At 41.1% G+C, this 26,082-nt stretch overlaps 1 protein-coding gene across 8 annotated transcripts in view; it reads right to left on the reverse strand.

The window, feature by feature from the left end:
* The window catches only part of ARHGEF3 (Rho guanine nucleotide exchange factor 3), a 113,408-nt gene extending 91,448 nt beyond the window's left edge, over positions 1-21,960 (reverse strand). For 4 of the 8 annotated variants that reach the window (XR_006931284.1, XR_006931283.1, XM_015293068.4 and 1 more), the window contains exons 1-2: positions 21,850-21,960; positions 10,747-10,842 (exon numbers count right to left, since the gene is read on the reverse strand). Coding sequence is in view for 5 of the 8 variants with exons in the window: in XM_015293068.4 (XP_015148554.2) it covers positions 10,747-10,842; positions 21,850-21,884 (131 nt within the window). In the remaining 3 variants the exon portion in view is untranslated. Of the gene's footprint in view, positions 1-10,746; positions 10,843-21,424 lie in introns of all 8 variants that reach the window. The other 4 variants (XM_046899898.1, XM_046899897.1, XR_006931285.1 and 1 more) reach the window with 2 other exon arrangements.
* Positions 21,961-26,082: the final 4,122 nt, after the last annotated feature.

A 26,082-nucleotide genomic window follows, 5' to 3' on the forward strand; every position in this document is an offset into this window, starting at 1 on the left:
AAAGCCCAAAGTGACTCTCATATTATTAAACACTTTTTTCTCAATTTCACCGATATGCCCCATCTGTAAGGCATGAGGAAGATGAGGAAGTGGACTGATCATTCTTCTTTAGGCCTTCCTTAATTCTATGTAATCAAAATTATAGTTTTGCAACATTCTTCAGCTCTAAAAACTAGCCATATTTCAATCTCCTGATGCACTGTTTGTGAACATTCCATTTAGTTGTATGTCAGAGTATAAAAGCTATGTCATTAGTCTGCTCACTAATATGCATTTATAAACAAAATACCACCAAGGGCAGCCCGAAGATGGTGTTACCTTTTACTTGACATTGAATTGGAACCAACATGGGATTTCAGAAATGTTCGTTCCAACTCCCAAAGCTAGCAGCTACACAAAGAAGAGTGACGTAGCAATGAAAATATAATACCATCATTATTGAGCATGAGCAAATGTTTCAAGAGATGTAAAAGCAGACACAATTTAAAGCATGACCTAGAAACAAAAGAACCACACATACGTAATGCAAATGGTAGTTTTCTTCAGGAATCTGGTGATCATCATTCACCAAAAAAGAACAAATAAAGCCTCCGCAAAGAAAAGTAACACTAAATATTACCTACAAACAACACCTTAGCTATATCCCAGTAAAACTGCAGCTCTGCTCATGTCTTTTTTTCCAGTCTTAGAATAAAGCTGGGGAGTTAGACACGGGACACAACAGCACAAACCACGATCTGGTGAGTTCCCAGCACAGAGAGCTACTTATTCCCCTGTCTGGTAGAGAAAACAGCCTTTCTCATCACTTTCAGATCAAGCCTGCCATCTTGTGGGATTCAGATTCAGGCCAGCAAACAAGCTTAACCTTTCTTAAGACTATAGTCAAGATTTTTTAATCTCATACACAGTGAGGAAATAAAATCCATAGTAAATTTTTTTGTTGTGTTGTTGTTTGTTAAGACACGATGACTGAGCATATGCTTAAATTTGCATTTGCCTCTGGGAAATATTTTCTTCCATTACAAAGCCCATTTCATGTCTGCATGAGACTTCAGCCAGCAGCTGGCAACTACTCTACCCTTAACCATTTCAGCATTTCTCATCTCTCACCATTTCTGCGTATGCTATAGAAACTGATATGACTCATACTCTCAGTGCTCTCCTTGATAAAGATTCAATTCCTTTAAGTGACTGGCTCTCAAACTGCAAGTCCCAGAGCAAATCATTCCTTCATAACAATTGTCAGTTCTACTACTCCTTTTATGGGAAGAAAAGGACATTAAATAAACCAGAGAAGTTCAGTTAGAAAGCAGTAATTTAAAAAAATTACTGAAGCTAATAAAACGTGCTGGAAAATATCGGTCTGCTTTATTAAAATACTCTGGCATCATTGTTAGATTATGTTAACTCTCCTGAATTCTCTTAGATTTTCCAAAAAGAGTATTTCCTGTGTATGCAATGAGATATTACTAGATACCAGCCAATTCAGGGCCTCTCAAAATAAGATCAGCTTTAACTACCCAAAGCGTTAATCTCCCAATTTGTGAGACTTCCTTTTTGAAAACAGTGTAACGTTGTATTCTCCAAACATGTATGTGCCTCTTGTAATCGTTACCATCTGCAGCTGAACTGCACTTGACTAGAGGCATTTTAATTCAGTTCTTCAGGATGACTCATTTTTACTGACAGAACAAAGATAGAGGAGGAACAGTGAAAGTTGTTAAACTTGTTTCTGTTCCTTGCTCTAATTCCAGGCATAATTCTTCCTCCATCAGTTAGCAGCTGGCAAAAGCTGCAGCAGAATTATGATGATTTATGTCATTAAACCTTACTTTCCACACAAGTTACAAGTCAGCTTGACTACTTGACTTTCTTTAAGCTATAGTATGCAATAATTCAGCTACACTATTCTGATCTTCATTAAAGGTGATGTGGTAGAAACCATATGCACTAAGGTAAGCACCTAACACACAGTATTTGCATACTACCTCATCATGAAAATGCAGATTTTCAGCTGCTTACCAGTGTCTTCCTATCTTACTTCTATTTACATTGCAAATCCCAAACATGTTGGTTCAAATGGCTTTTCAATCTCAGTTGACTCATATTTCTATTTGGTTTTAAAACAGATGATTGTTTAACAAGTACTGTGCTTCAAGTACCATTTCCACACTACCTCAGAGTAACAACTTCTGCTGTATCAAAGAGCTTCCAAATTTTAAAGCTCAGATAAAACAGTAATCAACAAACATTAACATAACCCATATGTTCCTGGAGTGATCTGATATCAGGCCTCTGGGCAGAACTTCACTGTAGAACCATTTCTCCTAATTAAACAAAATCACATTAAAAGCTAGCTGTGTAATTGTAAACCTGGTGGTCCTAAATAAATCAATGACTAAAAATAGGTTTAGCTCAGCAACAGCTGTTAAGAACCTAGAGTTACAGAAGTGAGAAAAAGTGCTTGGCAACTGATATTGGAGCTCAACCATGGAAGGTGAAACCATGGATGGATGGAATGGACTGCATCACAACTAAACAAAAAATCTACCTTCCTTTCCCCTCCTCCCACCCTGCATACTTTTCTGTTTTAAATGCTAACCTGTATTTCTGGTCTTTAGCCACTGAGGATTTCCTTTATTTTCTCCATGCTTTCGTATTTCTATTTCCATCATCTCTGACATAAAATAAGGGCATGCTCCCTAAGAAAACACACTGTTTGAGGTAGGACAACCAACTTCTCGGCTTTCAGCACTCTAGTCTTCTCAGCAGAAAAGCTTTAAAGTTCCACTCTTCTTAAAAACTCACTCAGGTTAATTTTGCAGCAAATTAGTCTTAGCCAAGTCAATGGAACTACACAGCATTCACACTATTAAACAAAGTAGGCATTCTCACTATATCAGTTTCATGTTTCTGCGATACGCTGTGTACAATACTTAAAAACTGACAACAATTCAGTTCCAAGAAGAAAAATGTTTTTGAAGTAGGCACACATCACTCTTGTGTGGGCTTCACAAATCTTTATAGATTCATATTGCTCCATCCAGTGAAGTCGAATTTGGATAACAAACCCATGCTTAACCACTACACAAGCCCACCTCTTTCTTTTCACCACATAGCTACACGCTGCATGTATATCTTTGAAGCCAGAAATCTTTTTCTACTCTTTCAAAATAGTAATGCTTAACCTACAAAGCTCTTACAAATCCTAGAAAACAAGCATACCAGGATATAGGTATGAAGCAGCACTGAAAATAGAGATCAGAAGGATGGTTTTATCCACTGAGTTCACTTTTTTTTTTTTTTAATTATGATTAATTACATAAGTATGAAATCCAGTCAATTCCTTTGAGGTTTCTCTTTCCATAGAAATTTTCTATTTTTCTATTTCACCATCTTAGCAGAAAATCAATCAGCTTTGGCAAGAAGCCCTAGAAAAGTGACCAAACCCTGCAACTCCCCACTTCCTTGATCCCTATATGCCCTATTGCTTACCTACTGCAGATTTTCACTGTCTGTGCCAAAAAGCTACTTGTAGGGCTGTGCTACACAAAAATGGGCTTTCCCAAAAAGACATTTACTTTAATCAAATATGTTTCCACTAAATTCACAGAACAGCTCAATACACTATTGGGACAACAAAGGTGATGGCAAATTATAGCATTATACAGTATTTTTCCACAGAACACCACATCCCTTGCCTAGAAAGAAAGGGACAGTCAAGCACCAAACAACCAAACAATCAAGAAGAGCATTACTGTCTTCAACAACCATTTCTAACAGTAAGAAATATTATTTTTCTTTCCTGACAAAAGTTTGCATTTATTTTGACTCACACAAGCTTTTCCGGGTAACTACCACTAAGTAAGAAAATCATTACTAATTGCTCAGAACAAAAATTCAAAATTACAAAAAGCATAAGGAACTGAGTCCCATTAAGGTAATTTTTAAAAGGTTTGGATTTTCAAGATGAAGAATTAGAATTTGGACTAAAATGGCTATTTTTTTCTTATTGCTGGGATATCTGGCAGGCCTAAGTGATTGCTTCAAAAATTCATTCCAATAGTCAACATGAAAAAGGTCATATTTTCATATAGAGATCCCACATTCTGGATGAGCACACTAGTTTAAAATAACATGACTCGAGAGAATAAGTAACAAGTAAATTCTTGGACAACCTTCATGCTTGAAGAATTCGTAGCCTTGGATGACTTACCCAAAATCATAGACAGAAGGCCATTGCTGGCTTTGATTTGTTTTGTTTTCCTTTTTACAAAGAAAACACAGGAGAACTGAGTAAGAACTCAGACTACTGAAAAAGGAAATGGAAAACACCTAAAATACTTCTCTTTCTGGAATATAGAACAGACCATAACATTTTCCTGCCTAATACTTGTTTCTGGCAAACGTTGATGGCCTTATTATCAAATCCAACAGCACGTAGTTGACTAAAGGAGCAAATTACATAGATGAGATTTGATTGGGAATAAGGCATAGACCTTCTGCTACATTCAGCACTCCTCCATTGAGAGCTGGTCTAGTCTTAAGAAGTAGAAACCAGGTGAGTAAAAAAAGCAGGCAGCTCATAAATCCCTGAGCCTCTGGACTTTCGTGATGTACTTCTTTCTTTCTGGCCTTGAAAACACAACTACGGTGAATGGATAAAATTTTAGTATCCCAAAGACAGCCCCATGAAAAATGATCATTTTCCCTCCCCGTGCCCCTTTTCTCTCCTTCCTCAAATAGCAGTACAATGTGTTGTAACAGTATCTAACCCTCAGGCAGACAGTGCTGAGCTGGAAGGATTGCTCTCTTCATAATTGTGACTTCAGCATGAGTACATTGCCACGAGTAGGGCAGACAGCTGGCCTGACCTCCCAGCAGGGCTGCACAGCCACTGTGTGACACAAAGCAATGATATGCACTGCATCAGCTGCTGCTATAGAAGGCTGCAATGTATACTGTTTAAGACAGTAGGCTTTTCTCTTTCAATAGCTATTTGCCCAAAAGTCACCAAAAATAACTGTTACAGATTGTCATGAATTTCTCTACAGTTAACATATCAGAAAGCAAATTATTCTTCTATGCAAGTTTAAAGACAACACAACTGTAACTCAAACCCTGACGAAACACACTCCACTTCAAAAAAGACAGAGATTCCAAATTCAAATTGGCACATAAAATATTTAGCACTTATTTGCTCACCAACAGTATCTCAACCAAGACTAATACCACTACCCAACATGTCTTTATAGACTACAAAAACACTTCCCAGTACTCAGAAGGAAATATGAAATAAAGAGAATGATAGAATCATAGTCATAGAATGGCTTGCGCTGGAAGTGGCCTCAAGGCTCATAAAGCTCCAACCCCCCGCCACATGCAGGGCCCACCAGCCTCCACATTTAATACTAGACTAGGCTGCCCAGGACCCCATGCAACTTGGCTTTGAACACCTCCAGGGATAGGGCATTCATAACCATAGGATCATAGGAACATATGCATTATGGAAGAAAACCACCAACAACAAACAAAAAACAACCAAAAGTCTGACAACTCAGCTAAAGTCCAGTCATCTATACAGAGACTATCAGAATGCACCGAAGGCCAAATATAACATTGCTAGCTTAGTTAGGTTTCAAACTCATAGATTCAGTTCTTTTAATATTCATGAAAAAGGTTGTTTTCAGAGAGATTTGCTCTAGAAATGATAGTAACTGTCAGTGAAAAAAGGCACGCTGCCTACTCAATAAGCAGCTGAGTAACTGGTAGAGTATTTGAAGACAGAATAAGAAAAACAAGGCACTCCAAACTCTCCTTCTCTGGGAGAGATCCAGAAACACACATTTCAGTTATTAATTTTAAACAGCTGAAATACTTTCTGACTTATTCCTACGTAAATAGATACAGAATTGACTACCAAGATTCCTTCCAGACTAGAGGAAGCACATTATAATTCCACACACAATAACAAAAACTGGATATCGTCCAATTCCCCTGCACATTTGTTTTGAAAACAATATGCCAGCCAGCTAGCTTCATACTAAGCAACATTAATTGACACAGTTCCCACTTGCTCTCTTATCTTGAGTTCCTTTCTTGCCATTTTCAACATGAAGAAACTGAGAATCTGCCAAATCAGTAGCTTCTAAAATTTCAAGGCTCTTGCATCTTTATTTGTTCAAATGTTGCTTCATGCTAGCTCACATAACAAATGGTCATAACATAAATAGTATCAGCTGGATTTCTCAGTATTTTTGCTTACCAAGAACTGCTGAATTTGGTTTATGCAGGAACTCTGCTGTGGTACCATTCAGTTATCAGACATTCACAGCAGTCACACTATTCCTGCTAAGAGCATATTTTTTTTTTTGCTGCTGTAATCTTGATTACATTTGTTAGGGGGGAAGAAAGCCACAGAAGCAAATGAAACACTGCAAGCTTGAGAATCCAATGAACCTTTATCTTTCAGGAGTACCAAACAAAGCACATGCAAAATGCAAAACACTGATGAAATGCAGTTGCAGAATTTATAAAGGACTACACAACATAAAGGGGAAGAGAGATCATTGCAAAAAATAATCATGACGGTTTAAGGTGTAATAACCACTTACTCTCATGCAATTTTAACCTGCCACAATACATCAGCCTTAATAGTTCAAAATGCTACTAAAGGCTGCTCTGGTTAACCTCAATGACTTTGAAACAAAAGTGGTAACATTTCCATCACTTGCTCTCTTTTGCACATGGCAGTGATAACTGCAGAGAAATACAACACTTAGCTAATCAAATGTAACCTTGTAGTCCTTCTGCAATTAGAATGCATTATTTCTACTCAATGAAAGCCTAATGCAAAATTCTGAAGACATAGAAATATAATTTAGATTTTCCTTCAAACAAAAGCAGGCAACCGAACTGTATTAGTTAGGAGTTCAAAAATTTATATCAGTCATTGGGGAAAAAAAAATAATCCAGGTTCTTCGACAGATTTCCCCTCCATCCTGTATCAGCCTTAATCAAAACATCACTCAGGTGTCAGGTACAGGTGGCATTTTCAGAAGTTAGATCTGTAGTTCAGATTCATGCCAACAAATTGCATCTAACCAGCTGTAAACCCAAGAGATTTACATCTACTGTACAAAGTTTAGACGTGAGAACCTGCTACGTTGTAAGTGGGTGCTGTTTTCTCATACATTTCTGTAAACCTCTCCTTCCAAAAAAAAAAAAAAAAAAAAAAAAGACACTTGAAAATTCTACCTTTAGTTATCCTATTACTGCTACAAAAGCATCAAGGATTACAATGAAGTGATAAAGTGACAAGTTCCAAGACAGCAGCCATGTCAAGGAAAATTCAGTCCACTGGAATATGAGAAAGAACTCTAATTATGAGTAGCAAAGACCAGAAGTACGGGCCCAGCCACCCAACAGCTGCAAAAAGAAAAGATCATCAGCCCTGAAGGATTGCCAATTGAAGGAAAGAGGCAACACTCAACATACACTCCTACCAGCAATATCTTTTATTTGGCACTACAGAGAAAGGAAGAGGACTGAAGATAATTTTCAGCTGAGACACCAACAGAAGCAAGAACACAGAACAGCCTGGAAACTGGGCAGTGCTCTCATTGCCTCACAGCATTATGGGCTGCAGGCTATGGTGGGCAAGGAGAATATCTCTGAGGGCCAAAGCACTTCGCCAGAAGGAAAACCAGAACGTTTGTCTCTTTCACCTTCTTCTCTCCCTCCCCACAATGATGAACTATTTAACACATCTTTTTAACTCCTAATAGGAATTCAGTTTAATCCATAAAGATTATTCTTACTTATAGATAAATATATTTATTTGGAACATGCAAATTTGCAAGTAGATACTTCTTGAATTCAAGTGTATCATAGTGACCAACTTTCCTACAGATTTAGTTGTTTATTTTTCAGAAACTTTCCCATCACTTATCAGATTATATTCTTTTCTGGCATCAGCTCTAAGGAAAGAAAGTAGATAAAGTTTCAATGTATTCCTTATAGTCAGTAAAGTTCTCAAACCAAATAACTCTCAACATCCATTATTATTCTTTGTGAGACTGAAGTTAAGAGTGGTTCCTTCTCACACCCCTTTCCAAGAACTGACAATTCCAGCTAGCTAGTACCAACTATACTTCATCTTCTATTGTTTTACTATCCTCTATAAATGGGGAGAAAGCCATTTTATAAACTGCTATTTCCATTTTATAATTTATCCTCTAATCTATCTCCAGCATAAAAATGTCATGCTGAAAGTATTTATGGTAGCTTTATTTAAAACAGGATACCATGCAGTAGGTAACTTAGGAGAATAAAATGCTCACTGGCAGTCATTAAAACATCACTTTTGATTTATAAACAAAGCATAAATATATGAGAGATCCCAACCTTAGGGAATGGAACAAAATAAAAACAATTTACATCTACCACCTGAACAAACGCACCGTGCTTTTAGTGAGCAAACTACATAATAAAATCCACACAACTTACATATATTTGCTTACAGCACTTAAGAAAACTTCACAGTATATCAAGTTTTATTGATAGCTCCACCACAAATTTGTTGCATAATGTTTGTGTCCTTGAGATTAAGAGTATCTGCCTATTGGTCACATTTAAAAATAAAATAGCATTAAGTTTTTCACATTTTAGTGATAATTTATATGACAAAAAAAAAGACCTTCGTCTTCTGGCTGTGAATGAAAATCAGTCAGCCAATTGCTTCCTCTTTCCTTTGTTTCTAAGGCTCCCGAATATAAGGTCTTATACAAGATCAAAGCCCATTACATGCATCATAAGTCAGGTTTAAATGCTAGAAGAGGCCCTTCCTGGGGCTTTTGCATTGCAAAGACTTTTGGCTTGACTGAATAATTTAGACCATCTGAAGAATCACAAAATGAAAAATAATAAATGCATGATGCAGTAATGATGCAAAACTTCTCTTCGTTAGGCTGGTGAAAATAGTGTTTATCCAGCTCTAGTAGTAAAAAAATCCCCACAAGTAAAAAATAAAAATAAAATAATAGACACGTAAGATTTTTTTAAACTTCAAATGTGTTCCATGCAGCCATAGATGAAATTTTCACCATTCTGCTTACTGCAAGCAGCCAATGGCTGAGTCACAGAGAGTGCAGAACTCAGGTCAGCGACATCCCATGTTCCGTTACACCCGGCACGCATCAGGCTGCCATTCAGCTTCCCAAGTCAAAAGCCTAACTGAAAAAAATCCACAGATTGCAAACATGATATTTTAACTAATAGGATTTTTCTTTACGCAATGAGAAGGTACAAATAGCTCTGCTGGCTCATATGTGGGTTGAAAAGTCTTTTTTAAAGATATGAACCATGCCTAAAGTTGGCTTTAATATTCTAAGCTCCTTCTAAATCACCAAAGGCCCCACAGTTTATGCTAGGTGATAACTTGGCTCTTTATACCACTCACATAACCTAACAGACACTTAAATTCTGCTATTTTGCACCACTTTCTTTATGGTCAATTAAACATGTAACAAATCATACCATTCAATCACTCGAGATGCTCTAATACTCAGTAACATAAATTGTACTCTCCTGCTATTTTAGTCAGCATTACTAAGAACTGCCATGAAGCATTACAAGGAAATGCTGTGATGAAAATGAAATCGTATTGCTCAATACCACAAGTAGAACAGAAAACAATATGAGATAACAAAGGAACAGTATGTATCAAGTCCCCGCCCCCCAGTGCAGCACGGGGAAAAGCTCTGAAGCTTGCCATATCCTTCTCCTTCACTTGAAAACTCTTTCTAACTCTGAGGATGTTCCAGGAATGGTAATTTAAGTGGGAAAAGTTCTAAAAATGTAATTACTTTCCAAGTGCTATGACACTTACCTGAGTACCACATCAAACAAACAAACAAGATTCTATATTATTTCTTGAAAGACATCCAGCATGAAATACAACATTTATTTGCTAGCATTTCTTTGCTTCATTAACAGAAAGAGTTTTTAATGAGTACTTCTCAGAACAGAAAAATATATGGGCAATATATGAGTTTGCTATCTGTGTATGTGGTAAATAAGCGGTGTAACAAAATTCTAGCTCAGCCCAACAACAGCAATAGGCTCTCAATAAAGGGTACCCAGTAATACAGCCAAAATAGCCTCAATGCCTTCCCAGCACAGCTCTCTTCATGACGACCCCAAACAAGGTGCTAAAAATTGCACAGTCAGTGGCAGTTTTCACAAAGAAATGGTCCTGAAGTATAAGAATTTACCACATCTACCACTGAACTTCATTGTTGTTCCTTCAGTATAAGTCTTTATGCTCAACAGTAGAAACTATTGATGTTTTAATGTCTCCTAGGCCTCAGGAAACCACAAGCCTGACTTCTGAAGTGTACAGCACTTGGAGGGCTACTACTAACAGCAGAGCATAAGCATAGCAACAGCACTGGGAGATTAAGACATTTGCCATATGTGAAAGATTCCATGAGCACAACTGGCGCCCTGTTGAAGCAAACAGGGGTTTTTCCACTGCCCATCCCCCTGACAGTCCCATGGTCATCTGCTAAGAATTCAGAAACAATAAGAGCTTCTTCCCCTTTTTCCTTCTATTGTTAAATAATACAAAATAATTAATGTAAACATTTATAACACAAACAATTCTTTAACTTATTTTTTAAAACTAAGTCCCTCAATATTATCATCTGCCAACCTCTCCTAAAATAAGAAGTAAAGCTTCCTTACCAAACTTTTTCTTCTTCCATTCCTCCTCTGGCACATTGGTTTATTAAGGCAGGACTACTCATGGTAAGCGCAGGGCTTTCAGAATTCATTTTTTTTCTACAAAGGTACAACAAAAACAACCATTATTAAAACCTGAATGTAAGCAAAGAATGTGCATTTACTAATTCACTAGAAAACCCCAACCTCAGTGCAAACACTTTTAAGATCAAATACAGTGCATTTTACTCATTTAAGTAAATCTCCTAAATCAAGGGGATTAATTGGATGAATACACTGAGAAGGATTTGGCAGTTTTGTGAACTTGCTAGTTATGCCAAACTCAACACTGATTGTCTTTTGTTTACTTTTCTGAACTGAGGCCAGCAGAGTTGATGTCAGCAAGCCCCTATCCAGGGCTATGCATAATGTTAGTTATGTTAATTGAGAGCAGCAGTTACAGCTAGTGTTGTTGTAGAAGGATCCACACAACACTAGGGAGAAAAAATGGATTGTGGATGTTTAAAGATCCTTTGAGCATATTTTAATAACTTAAGATCCTTATTTCAGTAGCTTAAGATCATACCTCAGCTGATTTGCAGAAAATTACAATTCACTCATGGTTGAAGTGGCAAAAACAGCACAGATATTCAAATGCTGGCAACGGCAATTCCCAATCTACAGTGCTTCCAAGAGGTCTGTATGGCCAAACATGCTCTGATTAAATGACTCACATGATAAGAACCAACCAATCTCTGGATGAATGAAGTTAATTTCACACTGAAACACTGCTATGTTTTGGTAACAGGATCCACAACCTTAACAGGAATTCTTACACCTATCTGTGTGGGGTTTTTTGTTGTTGTTTTTGTTGGGTTTTTTTGTTTGTTTGTCTGCTTGTTTTTGCTTTTAAAACAAAGAAAAAAGAACAGCCTTCTTGAATTTGAGACTCTTGATTTGACTTCACACCTGGTCTCCGTTATGATAAAAAAAAGCTTCACAGATTAATAAAGAACAAGTTAAACTGTATATTAATTAATCTACTAGAACATAGCAAGCACAGCATGTTTTCTGGCTAAGATAGTAGTACTGTTGCAAGAAGGTATAAAGAAATATTAGAAAGCTGTTTCAAGCTGCATGGAAACAGGGTCCGCAGCCACAGCCAGCAAGGGATGACTACAGCACATGGCCCATCATGGGCGCACAGGTTATGCCAATCTTCACAAAACACAACTTGGAAGACAACGTCAGCCTTTGTTTCAAAATTCTGTCCAAGTAGGGGCATATAAGAGCCCCAGCAAGCACAATCCTGGGAAAGAAGTCCCCGGATCAGCAACCTAAGTTCAGCCCTGACTGAAACATTAAATTCCATGCCTCTTTAGTCCTCAGTAATGCAGGAAGAAGGCAGTTGTTCTTATAGCTATTCTGAAGGAACAATGCAGGAGTCCAGACTTAAGCATCTTCTGCAAAGTTCCTCTCCTTTGGGGAGCAATTTCATGCCAGTTATGCAGCAAGAGCATCATCTCCTCTTGTGGGCACCCAAACTAATAAGACCCAAGGTTTAGAGGAAGATCAAAAGTAGCCTATTCATTTGCAAACTTGGAAGCTGAAAGAATCATTTCAAAACCAAAAGGTTGCCATTCCAGAAAAATAATGAATAAAATATCCCGTACTATCACTGGTGAGCTAGCAGTGTACCAGAAGTACAAGTGTTTAATCTATGACTAAGAAAGTTTTCATCACTCCCTTCTCCACCCTTGGAAATGAACACTCCACGCACAGCTCTGCATTGAGACTTCGGTGTTGAAACAGGAGTAACAGCAGAGGGCAGAAAAAACGATACAAGTTACTATGACACCAACTACTTTCAGAAAAACTGATAATAAAGGCTGACACACATCAAAGAGAAACCAAATGATACATGGAATAAACCCAGTTTGTTCCCTCACATTCCGCAAGGAAAATAAGGTACAGTAATACAGAGATGAATAGATCTTGTCAAACTTCTCACGTCCCTCACGCTCCCAGTGTAACATCTGAAATTGTCAGTAACACTGTACAGTTTCAAGTCCAAATTCACTCCTCAGTTAAACATGGGGAGGAGAGGCCCAGCAGCCTGCTGGTACCAGGGCAGACGGGCCCTTCCTGTCACCAGCAGAAGGATGGGAAACATTGCTGTGCCCAGCGGTCCCTCCCACAGTGAGCAGCCAGCACTGCCCCAGCATGGGAGCGGGCAGCACAGAGCAACCCAGTATGCTCCCACTCACGGCAGAGAACCAATGCCCCAGCAGCACCCAGCACATAACCCCTGTCCACTGCAGCAGAAACCCCCACCATCCTCAGCACCTGAGCCTTCTGCCTGCACCAACCAGCTCTGGCAAACCATACTTTCCTCCCTACTGCTATGGGAGCTGGAGGAGCTTGTTACAGCCTTGGCACCGGGCACCTACTGGCACTGCCATGCAGCAGCCCTTCTCCTTCACACCTCAGAGCTCGGACAGCCAGGAGTCAGACCGGCTTCAGCAAAATAATCAGCAATTCTTCATGCTATGCTGAAACAGGCCCACACAAGTCCTAGTTCAGCCTTTACCAGGAGCAGCAGGTAATTAAACAGCTGATCTCCACATCCCTGACAAGTTTATGGCCATGTCAAATACCAGAAGTTTTTTAGGTTCTAAGACAAATGGAAAACTAGTATTTATCTGCAATTTCCAAGGCCATAGGCATCAAATGTCACCACTTCTCTGTCATTTCCATGAAGAATTCTCAGCCTGCAGGGTCCATCCCGACTCGTTGCTGTGCCAGGCACTGCTCTGACACTCTCTTGAGAATAAATAACTATTTTTACAATAAAAACACAACCTTTCTCAACCTTTCTATTATAGGATATAGAAGGAGATATATTTCACAAAGCATCACGAATATTTACATAACCACACAAAATAAAAGCTAATACTGGCAAAACAGAATTTTGTTTGGAATATACTGTTTTATTATTCAGTCAGAGTGTTAGAAGTATACCCAGAAATGAACTCTCATTAATAGCATCCCCAAAAGTCAAACTCAATTCAAGAAGCAAAGGAACACAGTCCAGGGAAAAAAAGAAAAAGAAAACCAATATGCTGTTCATAGGTGCTTCTTTCTGTATCACCATCCAACTCGTTTGGACTTGCACTTTATGGCACAGGCACTACACATGATGAAACTTGAAGGAGGAAAATAAATCATCTTTCCTCTTCATAACGTGAAGCCAGGTGCCAAGGCAAGTCAGTTTAAGAAACTCTGCTAAAGATGTGTTCTCTTTCTCCGTTTGCACACTTGACTGCTGTAGACAAACCACATGCACTTTAATTAAGTGTTGTCCTGGAGATCGTGCTCTGATTTAATAGGAGGAAGTGGGCAAAAGGCAATTCCAGAACAAAAACAAAGGAAAACAATGTCAAAGACTTTATTTATAGCAGCTATGTTTAACAGCACTGTCACTATCTTACTGAGGCAACAGCCTTGAAGAAACATCCATCCTGTCTGTCAAGAGATTCCACAAATGTAGCATACCTACCCAGGACCACGCCAGAACACCCTGCAAGAAGCATGCAACCCCAAATTCTCCTAGGAGTTATCTCCACAAAGAAAAGCATTTATCTTCCATGAAAAATCACCAATTTGGAATGCCTGACACATTTGCAGTCCATCTACCTTACTGTGGATTCTTATGACACATAATTGCAGAGAAAAGCCTAGCAGTGGTAAGCCATTGGCTCAAGAGTGGAAAAGCATTAAATTTAAATATGTTTTCATGTTTATGTTTAGATTTTATTCTGGAAGTTCTGCAATTTCCCTTAAATGGCCGAAAATAAGGGGGAAAAGGAAAAAGGGATCTGGTATAAGACAACAAGCCTCCACAATCCAAACACCTGCACAGATCAGCACTGCAGGATCATTTGAGCAGTAAAGATGAGGTTCAAGAACTGCTGAAGCCAAAACACTTCTTGAGCTCCAACTAGCCTGTAATGGGAGAAATAGCATTTAATCTGTCTAATGACTTCCCCCTACACAAAGCCCATTTTCCTTCTTTGCTTCTGTTATGAAGTGAATCATTGACCCACAGGATAAAAGCCTTTTTGCACTCCCTGTTCATACCTCTGGGCAAGTGAGACACAGCGTAGTAGTTAAAAATTAAAGTGTCCCTCAACTGCTATTCACTACAGTTAAAGTAAAACTAACAAATTTCTTCTGATAAAACCTGTTCCCACAGCTCCTTACCTCCATCACAATGCCATCCTTGTTGATGCAGTATCTTGTTATACTTGGCTGATAAAAACTCCCTAAGAAGTTTCAGTGAACCCTAAGGCTTCTGAGCGCAGGAACAGCAAGTGCTGCCTTTGAGGAGAAAGGTGACAGCAGCACAGTAATGTGCACCTACTGCAGAGGGGAGTCAGTGTTACCAGCACTCTCTCAAGCAGATGTCTTGAACAAGAGAGTACTATTTAGCTAGTGTGCATCATAGCACCTTGAATTTTAAAGAGATGATGTTCCAATCCCTTAGAAAGCTGCACAGAAGTTTCATTTCTAGTACCAAGTGCATTTACTCTTGTATTGTTTTTTGCAAAGTCACATCTCCAGGCACACAGTATCACACCTCAATAGCACTCAGCTACTAACCAGGAGATTTAGCAAACAGCTCATTGAAGGGCTGACTGCAACTTTAAAATGAACTTCACTATTGAACTGCATAACAACAAGCACCAAAACCCACCCTTTATCCAAACGGCTTTTCTGATGTGTTCAGATACTGCAGTTGCCAAGAACTTGGTATCATTGAAGCACACTTCAGTAGAACCAGAGTGAGAACTCAAGAAGCACGTGAGCAGTGTTTCTCCTGCCCACAGCACGGAGCAGCAGGCAGTGCTGAGAAACTTCCCATTGCAGAGCCACTCCAACCCGAGCCTAGCATACCATCAGCTATCACACACACGCACTGTGCTTATCTCATGTACATTTTGACCTCAACAAACACATCACACACCATTACTTAGCTTTAAGACTTTAAAAATGCACATGATTCACTAAAGAATGAGGTCTGGGAGGACCTTTTTGAAAACATATTCTTTAGACTTTTATTCCTTTCCCTACAGCATCTCATTAAATGCCATCCAGTACTGTTCTCTTCAGAAGAGGAGGTAAGTTCCATACAAAAGTGTATACACAAAGATATTTGGAAGATTTTATGTGGTGGAAGTAGCTCAGAGAACTACACGCATTGCACGTAACGCTTTGCTCTGTATTTGGTGGTTCAATTAAAACTCTCCAAGTGACAGAGAAGTTCTAACATAACATAACTCCTCCCTGACTTGCAGCAAGCACTGAGTGTGGCTCCCTCCCCACATACCCACACTTGCTATGGGCAGGCAGGCAGTCCATTAAGTCTTACATAAAAGATAGTGTTTACTTTTGAAACAGTATGAACGTTCTATTTCTTCTCAGCACAAATTCGACTGAAAGGTATAAGACAACAGTGATAAAAACACAAATTCACACCAGGCTGAAGCCAGAACACAGATACAGACAGCGTTCTACGCAGGAGAAATAAAACCAACTGTGAGATGCTGTTCTCAACAGAACCAGTCCTTCATTTTACTGAGGTTTCATTCTTTTCCCATCCAAAAAAAGCCAAAAGAAAAGGAAGATCTTTACAACTCATCTCAGATCACCTTCAAAGAAACCACATGGAGAAACTTACCGTCACTGAAGAGAGAACATTGCTATAACACAGATGTCTCTCAGAACTGCTAAAATATGCTGATACATTGAGACACCAATAGCAGCAGAACCAGGATGAGGTTTGTGCACACAACGTTACATTCCCAAAATATGAACACAGATCTTCCTGTGCTGGTTATTGCTGTGAAAAATAAGTTATGGAAGAATTCTGGCTGCTGGTTTAATTTATTCTGCGTAGCTGCAGATTTTGCTAACAATGTCTATCAGTGGGGAAAAAAAGAAGAGCAAGGACTCACCCCATTCTGTCTGACCTGCAAAGCCATCAGGAGCTGGAGGCTGAGAAACTTCAACAGTGTGGGGGCAAAGAGGAAACACCTGGGAGCTTTGCTGTCATTTTAGGGATGGTAAATGATGTATCAATAAGGAAAAGGAATTACTTAATGTTTCAGTGCTCAGTGTCTTTGTAACCCACAACTAAACCCCTCTTATCTGCTCATGTAAAAAAAAGAAATGCTAGCAAAGATTGGAACAGAACATTTGCAACAGAAGGTTTAAAATGCAGAAGGTGCACACGAAATTAAAAACCATAGAAGCATTAAGGTTGGAAAGACCACTCAGATCACCTGGTCCAACCACTGACCCACCACAAATGCACATCACTCAGCACGGCATCTTTCTGAGAAGAAACTTTTCTTAATACTGTTTAGCAGAATTCACAGAGTGAATTCTAGTTCACCGAGTGCTGCATTCCAGTGAACACAGACAGAGATCAATGAATTTCATGTCACTGCTGTCACAGTTATGTATGTCACAGTGAAAGAAGCTTGCTTCTCTGCAGACCAGAAGACCCAGATGTTCCCAACACTTCAAGCACGGGGCTTCAGCACCCAGCACTGAACAAAACAACCTATCCGTTCCATCAGCGAGCAAGAAGAATCCCCTACTGCTATTTTTCCAAGTATTTTATTTCCCTCTTTCCTCTTACCAAGTTTTTTTTTTTTTTTTCTAATTTCTTGTCAACAAAGCAAGCAAACACAGCACAACGCCATCATTCTGCTGCAGATTTATTGCCAGACAGTTTACAAAGAAAAAAGGGGCAAAAACTTGCACTGATTTGGTTCATATACTACAGTTCCAAATGTGAATCCAACTGCTTTCATGCTAAACTTTCTGCTCTGTGCTTTGCAGTTGACGCTATGCAGCAAAACAATGCTGAAAAGCTCTTTCCAAAGATTAGGAGTATTTATGTTCCCAATTCAGTGACTCATGCAGTGAGCGATTTCTGAGATGAATTTAACTCTATCCACCTCATACGTCTGAATTGGAGAGCAAAAACAAAGTGCTTGTTCAAAAGTTACAACAATGACAAAGATTTTATCTAAGACAATTATTTTATCTGTTAGTTATCTGTGGACAAGCTATTCCCAGAATTAACTACGTGGTGTTCCTGTAAAGAATACTAAACATTACAAAGCCATACAGATAGGAAAACTATTTGTTTAGCTATAAACAAAGCTAAATAAATTTAAGGAACACAATTTATTAAACAAAAAGAAGAGGAATTTTCTGAAGCTTGCATTGAAGGAAAGTATTTTTTCCCATAGTAACAGCAGACTGAGAAAAAAAGAAAGAACGCATTCAGTGTGCAGTGGCCCAGCGTCAAAGTAGCGCAACTGCTGCCACATGTTTACATCTTCTTCTCTTCCTTTCAAAATATTACAGCCTCTCACAATAAAACGGTCTGTTCTCATCTTTTATTTTTTTTAATTGAGAATAAAAGCTAAGTAAAACAGGAGCAGAGTTGATGTAAGCACAACTTCTTTTCCCTTTAATCAGGGTGATCATTTCCAGGGAACTGCAACATGTTTGAATTTTCTCTGCCTGGAAGGGCGTCAGGTCTTCTCCCTAACAATCAAACTATCATCCTGTCAGCCTCGTATCTTAGTAATCATGATTGTCTAATTCAAGATTGCTGCACAGTTCCACATCATTGAAGTTTGTCAAGTTGATTTGCTTTTTTATTTTTTTTTACTACTTAGTAAATTTATTAACGTCAGGCAAAAGCTGTACTGCTCTGAAATTACCTTTTCAGCCCCTAGTGTTTTTCACCCATGTTGCTAAGCATGCTTCACACTCAAACCTACATGGGAGAGTTTGCGAGATTATCTTTCCACACAGTAATCAACTTGCTTGAGGGGATTTGTTCTAGGATATTAATTATGTATCTGTGGAGCATCACCAAGAAGCTAATTTTGATAGCAACTATTAATGTACGCACAGTATTTCAAGACTTGGACTCAGACAAGGACCCTGCTATCCACAGGGCAATACCCGGTTCAGGACGCACCCAGCAGAGGCTGATGGCTCCAAGTGCTGGGCTGCATGCAATCCACACATGCCTCTCACATCTCCCACCTACAGGTCAGGATCCTTCATTCAAGGCCATGTACAAGCAGAAGCTGTCAATCACTCTTAATGCATGCACTGCCCAAACAATTGGTCTTTGTCATCTTCAGAACAAAGGTGACAGTCAAGACAGAACCTTCTGGGACAATACTAACTGGACACATTGAAATAGTTGAAATAAAAGCAGTAGAATTCCTGATATACTAGAGATAAGCTCTTCTCCTAGTTTTGTTTTGGTCTTTTTTTTTTTTCCTGAAAATTTATTGTGGGCAAATGCTGAAGCAATAAAAGTAAATAGATGTACAAGTGGAATGCCTGAGAGATGATACCAGCACAGCAGCTGCTCTTGGCTCCACTGAAACCATACAAGTCCTGATAGAGACTGCCAGCTTTCCAAGTTTCTGCAAGCTTTGGTGGTACAAAAGCCAGCAAACCTTTGTGAAGGCAAGTTGTACCACACACTGATTACACCTGCAGAGCTACAAAGGTACGGCACGGCTATGAGGACAGTTAATCCTATGCAGAAAGGAGAATCAATAACAGCACAGGGCACCTTTCTATGTATGTAAAGTTTCTGTTTGTATTTGTAACAGCTGGATGAAAAGCAAAAGCCAGAATTTTAATGGAAAGAACATAAAGCTTCTTATCCAGTTTAATGATCTGGGAGGAGATGGCTGGATGTCACTGCTGGCCATGCCTTCAAGGGCCTCCTTCTGCAGCAGCCTGTACAAGGCATGAACCACTTCCAGGTAACTCAGCCCTACTGCAGTGTACTCGCTCAGGTTTGAAGCCCTAGGCTACTCGTCACGCATGTGATCAGGAAGAACTAAATAAATCTGCATGTAGTGGTGTTTAGATGTTAACAGCCCGACCCAGCAGCATGCCAACTGCTGCAGTGTTCACAGCTGGGCTCAGCACAGGATTGAGCACCTGCGAGTCAACTGTTGTTTACATTTCCAGTATATCACTTCATGTTGTTCACAGCTGTTAGTGCTCACAGTTCCACAGTGTATCACCTCATGTTCAGCCCTGGTTGACACTAGATGGGAAAACACTTGATGTTTGTTTTTACATCCTCTCTGTTACATTCAGGCCATCACAGCTACGTGCTACATAGCTATTTAGTTCAGAATTCCAGCTATTAAATCTCGTTTTATTTTTGAAAGTGCACTACTGTAGTAGTGATTGTGGACCATATGTTATACTGAAGTATACTCAGCGAGTCCTTTATTTCCCAGTCACGTACACGATGACATTACAGCAGCTCTCCATGCTCTGACAGACCTGCAGGCCGTGGCCACCGTTTCATTTCTGACACTGCATGACTCGGACAGCTGAAATGTACCTCTTGAGCTGGGAGGGCGTGCTGTGCAACTGACTGAAGAACCAAGGAGCCCTGCAGGATCTGGATATATGGACATAACCTTTTTCCAGCCAATGAGCACAGATGCAAACATCAAAATGTCAACACTTCTCTTTGTGCAGTAAATTCAAGTACTTTTGCCTGTTCCAACCTTTTCTTCCAACACAGTTCTGCCCTGAATTTTCCAAGCTGTTAAGGACCAGAACAACTTCTCAAAGTACAGAAGCTATCTGTCACACTTTGGCGAGCTTTCAACGCTTACATCCCCAAGATTTAATAAATAACTAAATAGATCAAATGAAGAGACCGGTAAAACAAACAGAAATAGCTTTGACAAGTCAGCAGCAGTGAACACCCCGAGTCCTGCAGCCCTCTGCTATGCATCCCTGTAACTTCAAAGGGAATAAAGTAGCAAAGTTACTTCTCAATCTGCACATGACCTCTACCTGAGTACCAGGTGTCTGCAGAACGATGCACGCACACAAAGCGCTCCAACTGGATTCTGAATGCAGCTATCACAGATTCATCCTCACAACGCTCACATTTCTTCAGAGGAATTGCTCAAAAACTTAAAATACTGACAGTGTACAAATACAACCCTAGCACACCCAGAGCTTAGGAGGTCAGTTGACTTAAATATCTGAAGACAAATATTTAACACGCAGAGAGAAAGCTCCTGTACCAATATTGAGAGCTACTACACAGTTCAACAAAGCGAGCACAAGCAGGTAGCGCTCACTGGTGTCAGCTCGGGCACGGCCAGACAAAGCAGACCGTTGTTTCGGGACAGGCGGTGTGACGCCGATCGCTGCACGCCCCGCACCACCCGCGTCCCCCGCAGCTCGGGGCGGCGCCGGAACGGCCGCCCGCACGGAGAACGGCCGCGGTGCCCGGGGGCACGGCAAGGCGAGGTGCAAAGCAAGGCAAGGCAAGGCGAGGGGCGAGGCGAGGCGAGACGCGGGGGTCACGAGCCCGGGCACCCCGTGCAGCGGTACGCGCGGCTCTGACGGGAAACTGAAAAGAGAATTCTGTTCGGAACAATAAAGCGTCTTGTTTGATGGAATCGGGTAATAGATAGTGACTGAAAACAGCGCGCCAGGCGGATTTAATCAATGTTTCAGAAAGTTAACGCCACGCCGGGCCGAAGGCGGCACGGTGACAAAGCACGGCACGGCCGCGCACTCCCGGGCAGCGGTTCCACGCGCCGCTCACCTCCCCGCTCCAAAACCTGCTGCGCTGCTGGGGGCCTTTTAACTCCAGCTGCTTCCCAACCCCGCGGCTCCTCCTACACCAAACGCAAAGTTCTGCACGGACACGACACCCGCCTGGCGACTGGCCGCGTTAGCAGAGCTCTGACACGGCGCAGACGGATCCTCCGAGTGCCGGAGGGTGAAGGAACGTCCTCTGCCCGCTGACAAGCGTGGCACGCAGTACCCGACCGCACGGCCGCCACGAGCAGCCTCACCGCGCCTTCACACACACGGCCCCGCACCACCGCCCGCCCCTCGGGCCCCGCGTCCCGCCCCCTCAGCGGCCTCGGCGGGAGAGGGACCCCCGTGCCTCCCCCTCACGAAGCACAACGCAGCCGCTGAGGGAAGCTCCCAGGTGCCTCTCCCGCTCTGATAGGGTTGCCTTACCGTGCACCCTCCGGCTCTTCCTCGGCTCCCGGCATGCGGAGCTGACAGCCCGGCCGGGACTCGGCGCCAAGTCGGGCCGCAGCCGGCGGTGTGAGGAACGGGCGGGGCGGCGGGGCTGTCAGGGCGGCGCTGGGAGGAGATGCGCGGGCCGCCCCCGCCCGCTGCCCCAGAGCCCGCCCCGCTCCGCCACACAGACCCGCCCCGCAGCGCTGCTCTCCCCCCTCCCCCTGGGATTGACGGCAAGAGAGCCGGTGCCGGTAGGGCGACGGCCCGGGGGAAACTCACAGGTGGTACTGGGGATGCGTGCTGCGGCAGAAAGAGTTCCAGAATCCATAAGGCCGCAGAGCTCATCCAGTTCAACCGCCAACCCATCCCGCCTGCACTGCCCCCTGACCGCATCCCCACGGCGCTCGAACACCCCCAGGGACGGCGACACCGCCACGCCCTGGGCAGCCTGTGCCCATAAAGCACCAAGACGAACTGGTAGCGGTGTTCATCGCACACTGATAAACTTCCATTCAGTAACAAGTCTACGGACACTACTTCAGTGGAGCAACAATCACTTAACACAAACGCAAATCAAATGAAATAAAGATGCTCGGTCTTTTTCAACAGCAGCACTGCCAGCATAAAGCAGCCGATGGGAAAAGAATGGTGAAGGACAAAAAATAGCTAACCACCTTCTGCAGCCCGGAGGCACCAGGAATAAGTTACAATAGAATAATTAATCTGGTCCCACTATGGTTAGGTTCTCCAATTCAAGCCCAGCATTTTGCATTTTTTTAAATCTTCCAGTTGTTTCAAAGAGCTGAGTCTAAAAACGTGGCATGGACAGAGGACATCAGACCTGGTAAATGCCTTAAATTCCATTTGATTTCCTCAGATTGGGATACTGAACTGAACTCCTCTTAAAAACAGATTGAAAATACTCAGGAATCAAAGGTCAAACTTAAAGTCACATGTGAAGAAGTTGGTACTTACGGTGCTCTGAAACACCCTTTTTAAACTACAGACAATTCAGCTGGAAATCAGCCACCCAGATCCCACAGCATTCTTAAATAAAACACTACTCTGGCATATATTTTGGTACTTAGCACAGTCTGTTCTGTTACTTTAGCTTTCTGAAATAAAGACTGGAGAAATTTGGTACATCTACTAAAAAAAAAAGACCAAACTTAATTTCTCCTTTACATTTAGTTGTGGTAAAATTGCTACAGCCACTATGAGGTAAGCTACACACAGCTCACCCATTGGCTTAGCCTCATAAGAGCACCGTGCATCAGAGCTATGCCCATTTTCTCTTCTTTTCTACGGTACCAGAAGCCAGTTAAAAGTAATTGCTCTCTGCAATTTCTTTTTTTCCATCATTCCTAAAGCAGCAATCCATGCAACCTAATCAGGTACGTGAGAACTTGGTACTTTTCTAGCCCTGTGGCAAAGTTACCTACCTAGGGAACTGCTGTGTTATGAGCAAAATCAGCTTCACAGCAAGACCAACACAACTGGCAGAATGCAGCAACCTCTGGGGCTGCTGAGGTCTGGTTGTCTGTGGTGGATTCCTGAAACCCCGAGTCTTCATCACAGCAGCTGCCAGGAGAACTAGAGAGCAACCGTCCTGCTCCGGAGTGCCACCGACGTGCCTGTCACAACGGCAGCACTGCGATGGGCAGCGCGTGCCTGTCCATCTCTCATTTAGGACTTAGCAAGGCTGTAAAGGAAAGCAACATTTATAGAGCATTATTTGGTGTTTGTTATCAGGAAATGGGAGCAGATGCTGTGTTTAGAGACCACTCTTCTGTCTACGTGCCCTCAACATTTCCACTTACACAGTGAATGAAGGATTAGCTAATATAAATTATATAATGTAGAGGATCTCAGCCAGATCAGCTGAAAAGGCTGTCCAGGGAGATATAATGGTTTTTAGTAGTTTTTAATTTGTAGTTCCTGTTTTTGAAGATGATTAACTCTACAACACGCAGCTGTTGGTTTTTAGCCTTTTTAAATACTGAGTACGAAATTTTATTTATTAAGCAACATACAGACTGTGTTGGATGAATTGTTACCTCAGTCCTAAAGCTTGCCCTAAAACACAGCAACATTTGAGAGTTATACTTTAAAAAGATAATAATAATAAACTTTGTTTTTAAAGCAGCCAACTTATGGTGAGGGCAGCAGTTTTCAAATACACACATTTCCCAGGCATGAAGGCAGCCTAAGCAGAGGGTCAAGCTCAGCAGTGAGAATCCTGCCCTGTTTTCCTGATCCCCATAACTATTATTCTCACTCCACCCTCGGTGGCTGTGCGTTGTCCAACTGCTATCCTGCAAAGAGATGGTGGTTTCCTTCCTAACACCGAAGTCACACCTTGGCATATTTGCAAAAGCTACAACAGGGAGCAGGCAGTTTCCTTTCTGCTGATGACTAACAACTTTTATGGGAACAGTCCCTGCATCAGACATTTAAAGACAAGCAGGCTTAATGCTATTCTCACTTCTAATTATTCTGAAATTGGTGTGTTGTAACTGACAGCAATGAAATCACCCCTTTCATCAAAATGATAAAGGAGTGATTCTTGCAAACCAGGCTCACATCAAGCAGAAGTTTCTCTGGAAGTGGGGCTTGAAATAGGCCCCTGCTAAACCTGCGTACGGTCACAGGGCTGCCCCAACTCACCCTTCGGTTCCCCCACTGCAGAGGAAATAAAATTCATGGCTTACATCCACCCCAAACCTGCCTCCTCCTCCTGCAGTTCTTCCTGCACCTCTGCTGCGCTCGCCTGTCACAGAACTTGGCTGGGGCATAAAACAGTGCCCAGGTGACTGTTCTACCATGTGGGTTGTTGCAAAAGCTGCAATCTCTAGCCAAACATGCTGACTGGCTACAGGCTGTTGAAAGAAGCGCCATTATAGCTCAAGACTAAGGCACAAATCCCTGTGTTCTATCCTCATCTGACATCAGCCTCACCTCTGCTCTGAAGCAGATCTATTTCCTATCTAGTTCCTATCAATTTCTCATGTAAAATGAGGATAATGACACTTGTTTATGTCATTTGCATGTCTAGTTGTGCTCTTGTGACTTAAAAAAAGATCTTGTGAAATACCGAACAACTCTGATGCATCTCACTCACATTGTCAGTATCTGGTTTCATAATCAGCCCCACGGAAACTGGCTGAATCACCTGAGAAATACAGCATTGCTAAAAAGGGGTGCGGACAGAGCAGCTATAAAAGACTTAGGAAATGCTACTGAAAAAGATGCTTACATTGTGATTATTGTTCAGCAAATTGCACTGTGCATTACTTTCACCAGGCAGCATTGAGCTGCAGTGAAATACAGTCTATAAGACTGCTTTTTTTTTTCCAATACAGGATAAACACTGAATTGGTCTCCAAGGCTCTTTGAATAATCTTGTTTTCTATGCGTATTAGTTAGAATATATTCTCTAAGAAATTAGGATTACTGATAGTCAAACAGCTTTTGGTTGAGTGAAATCTCATCATAAAGTGCTGGCTATACAGTTAAAAGCAAGTTCAGTGTTGATTTGCAGATAAATGGTAGTACAGAATTTGCACAGGGAGAGCTCATGTGTTCTACCATTCACAAGTGACTCCACAGGTGCATACTTCCCCCATGGAGAAGAAATATCAACTATATAATTATTATGCAATAAATTTACCTGACTTGTGCAATCAACAAGACTCTCTTCTCTCTTAAATTGACTTTTTTTTTTTTTTTTTTTTTAAGTGATTAATAGTTAGAATTCCAGGTACATCAGCAGCCCAGCAGAACAACATTCCACACACACACTCTTCCACGTGTTGCCTGCAAGCCTACCAGCAGTCTGGAAAGAAAGGCAGTTGGACATCTGTGGTAAATCACTCTTGAATGTTACGGCTCCACATCCACTAAAAAATGAAGTCTTCACATTAACTGATGAAGAAAATTCTCCAGATGTTATTCTTCTTGCACTTATGTTTATAATTAGATATAAACTATTATATCTGATTATATATATATACTCATATTTATCTATTTATTATTTTTCAGCATCTCTCATTTTCACTGTCATGTCCCCAAATGTCTGCATTGAAGTAAAATACCCAAATCCTGAACAACTGTGTCTCCAGCACTGAGGCAGACTTGGGCAAGCATTTCAGTCCCTGGTCATCTAGTTAATGTTTGATAGTGAAGAAAGAACACTGCCTTCTTGATTTTTGAGAGCAATATGGCCAA

The sequence above is a fragment of the Gallus gallus genome, chromosome 12 (genome assembly GCF_016699485.2).
Source record: "Gallus gallus isolate bGalGal1 chromosome 12, bGalGal1.mat.broiler.GRCg7b, whole genome shotgun sequence".
Taxonomy (NCBI): domain Eukaryota; kingdom Metazoa; phylum Chordata; class Aves; order Galliformes; family Phasianidae; genus Gallus; species Gallus gallus.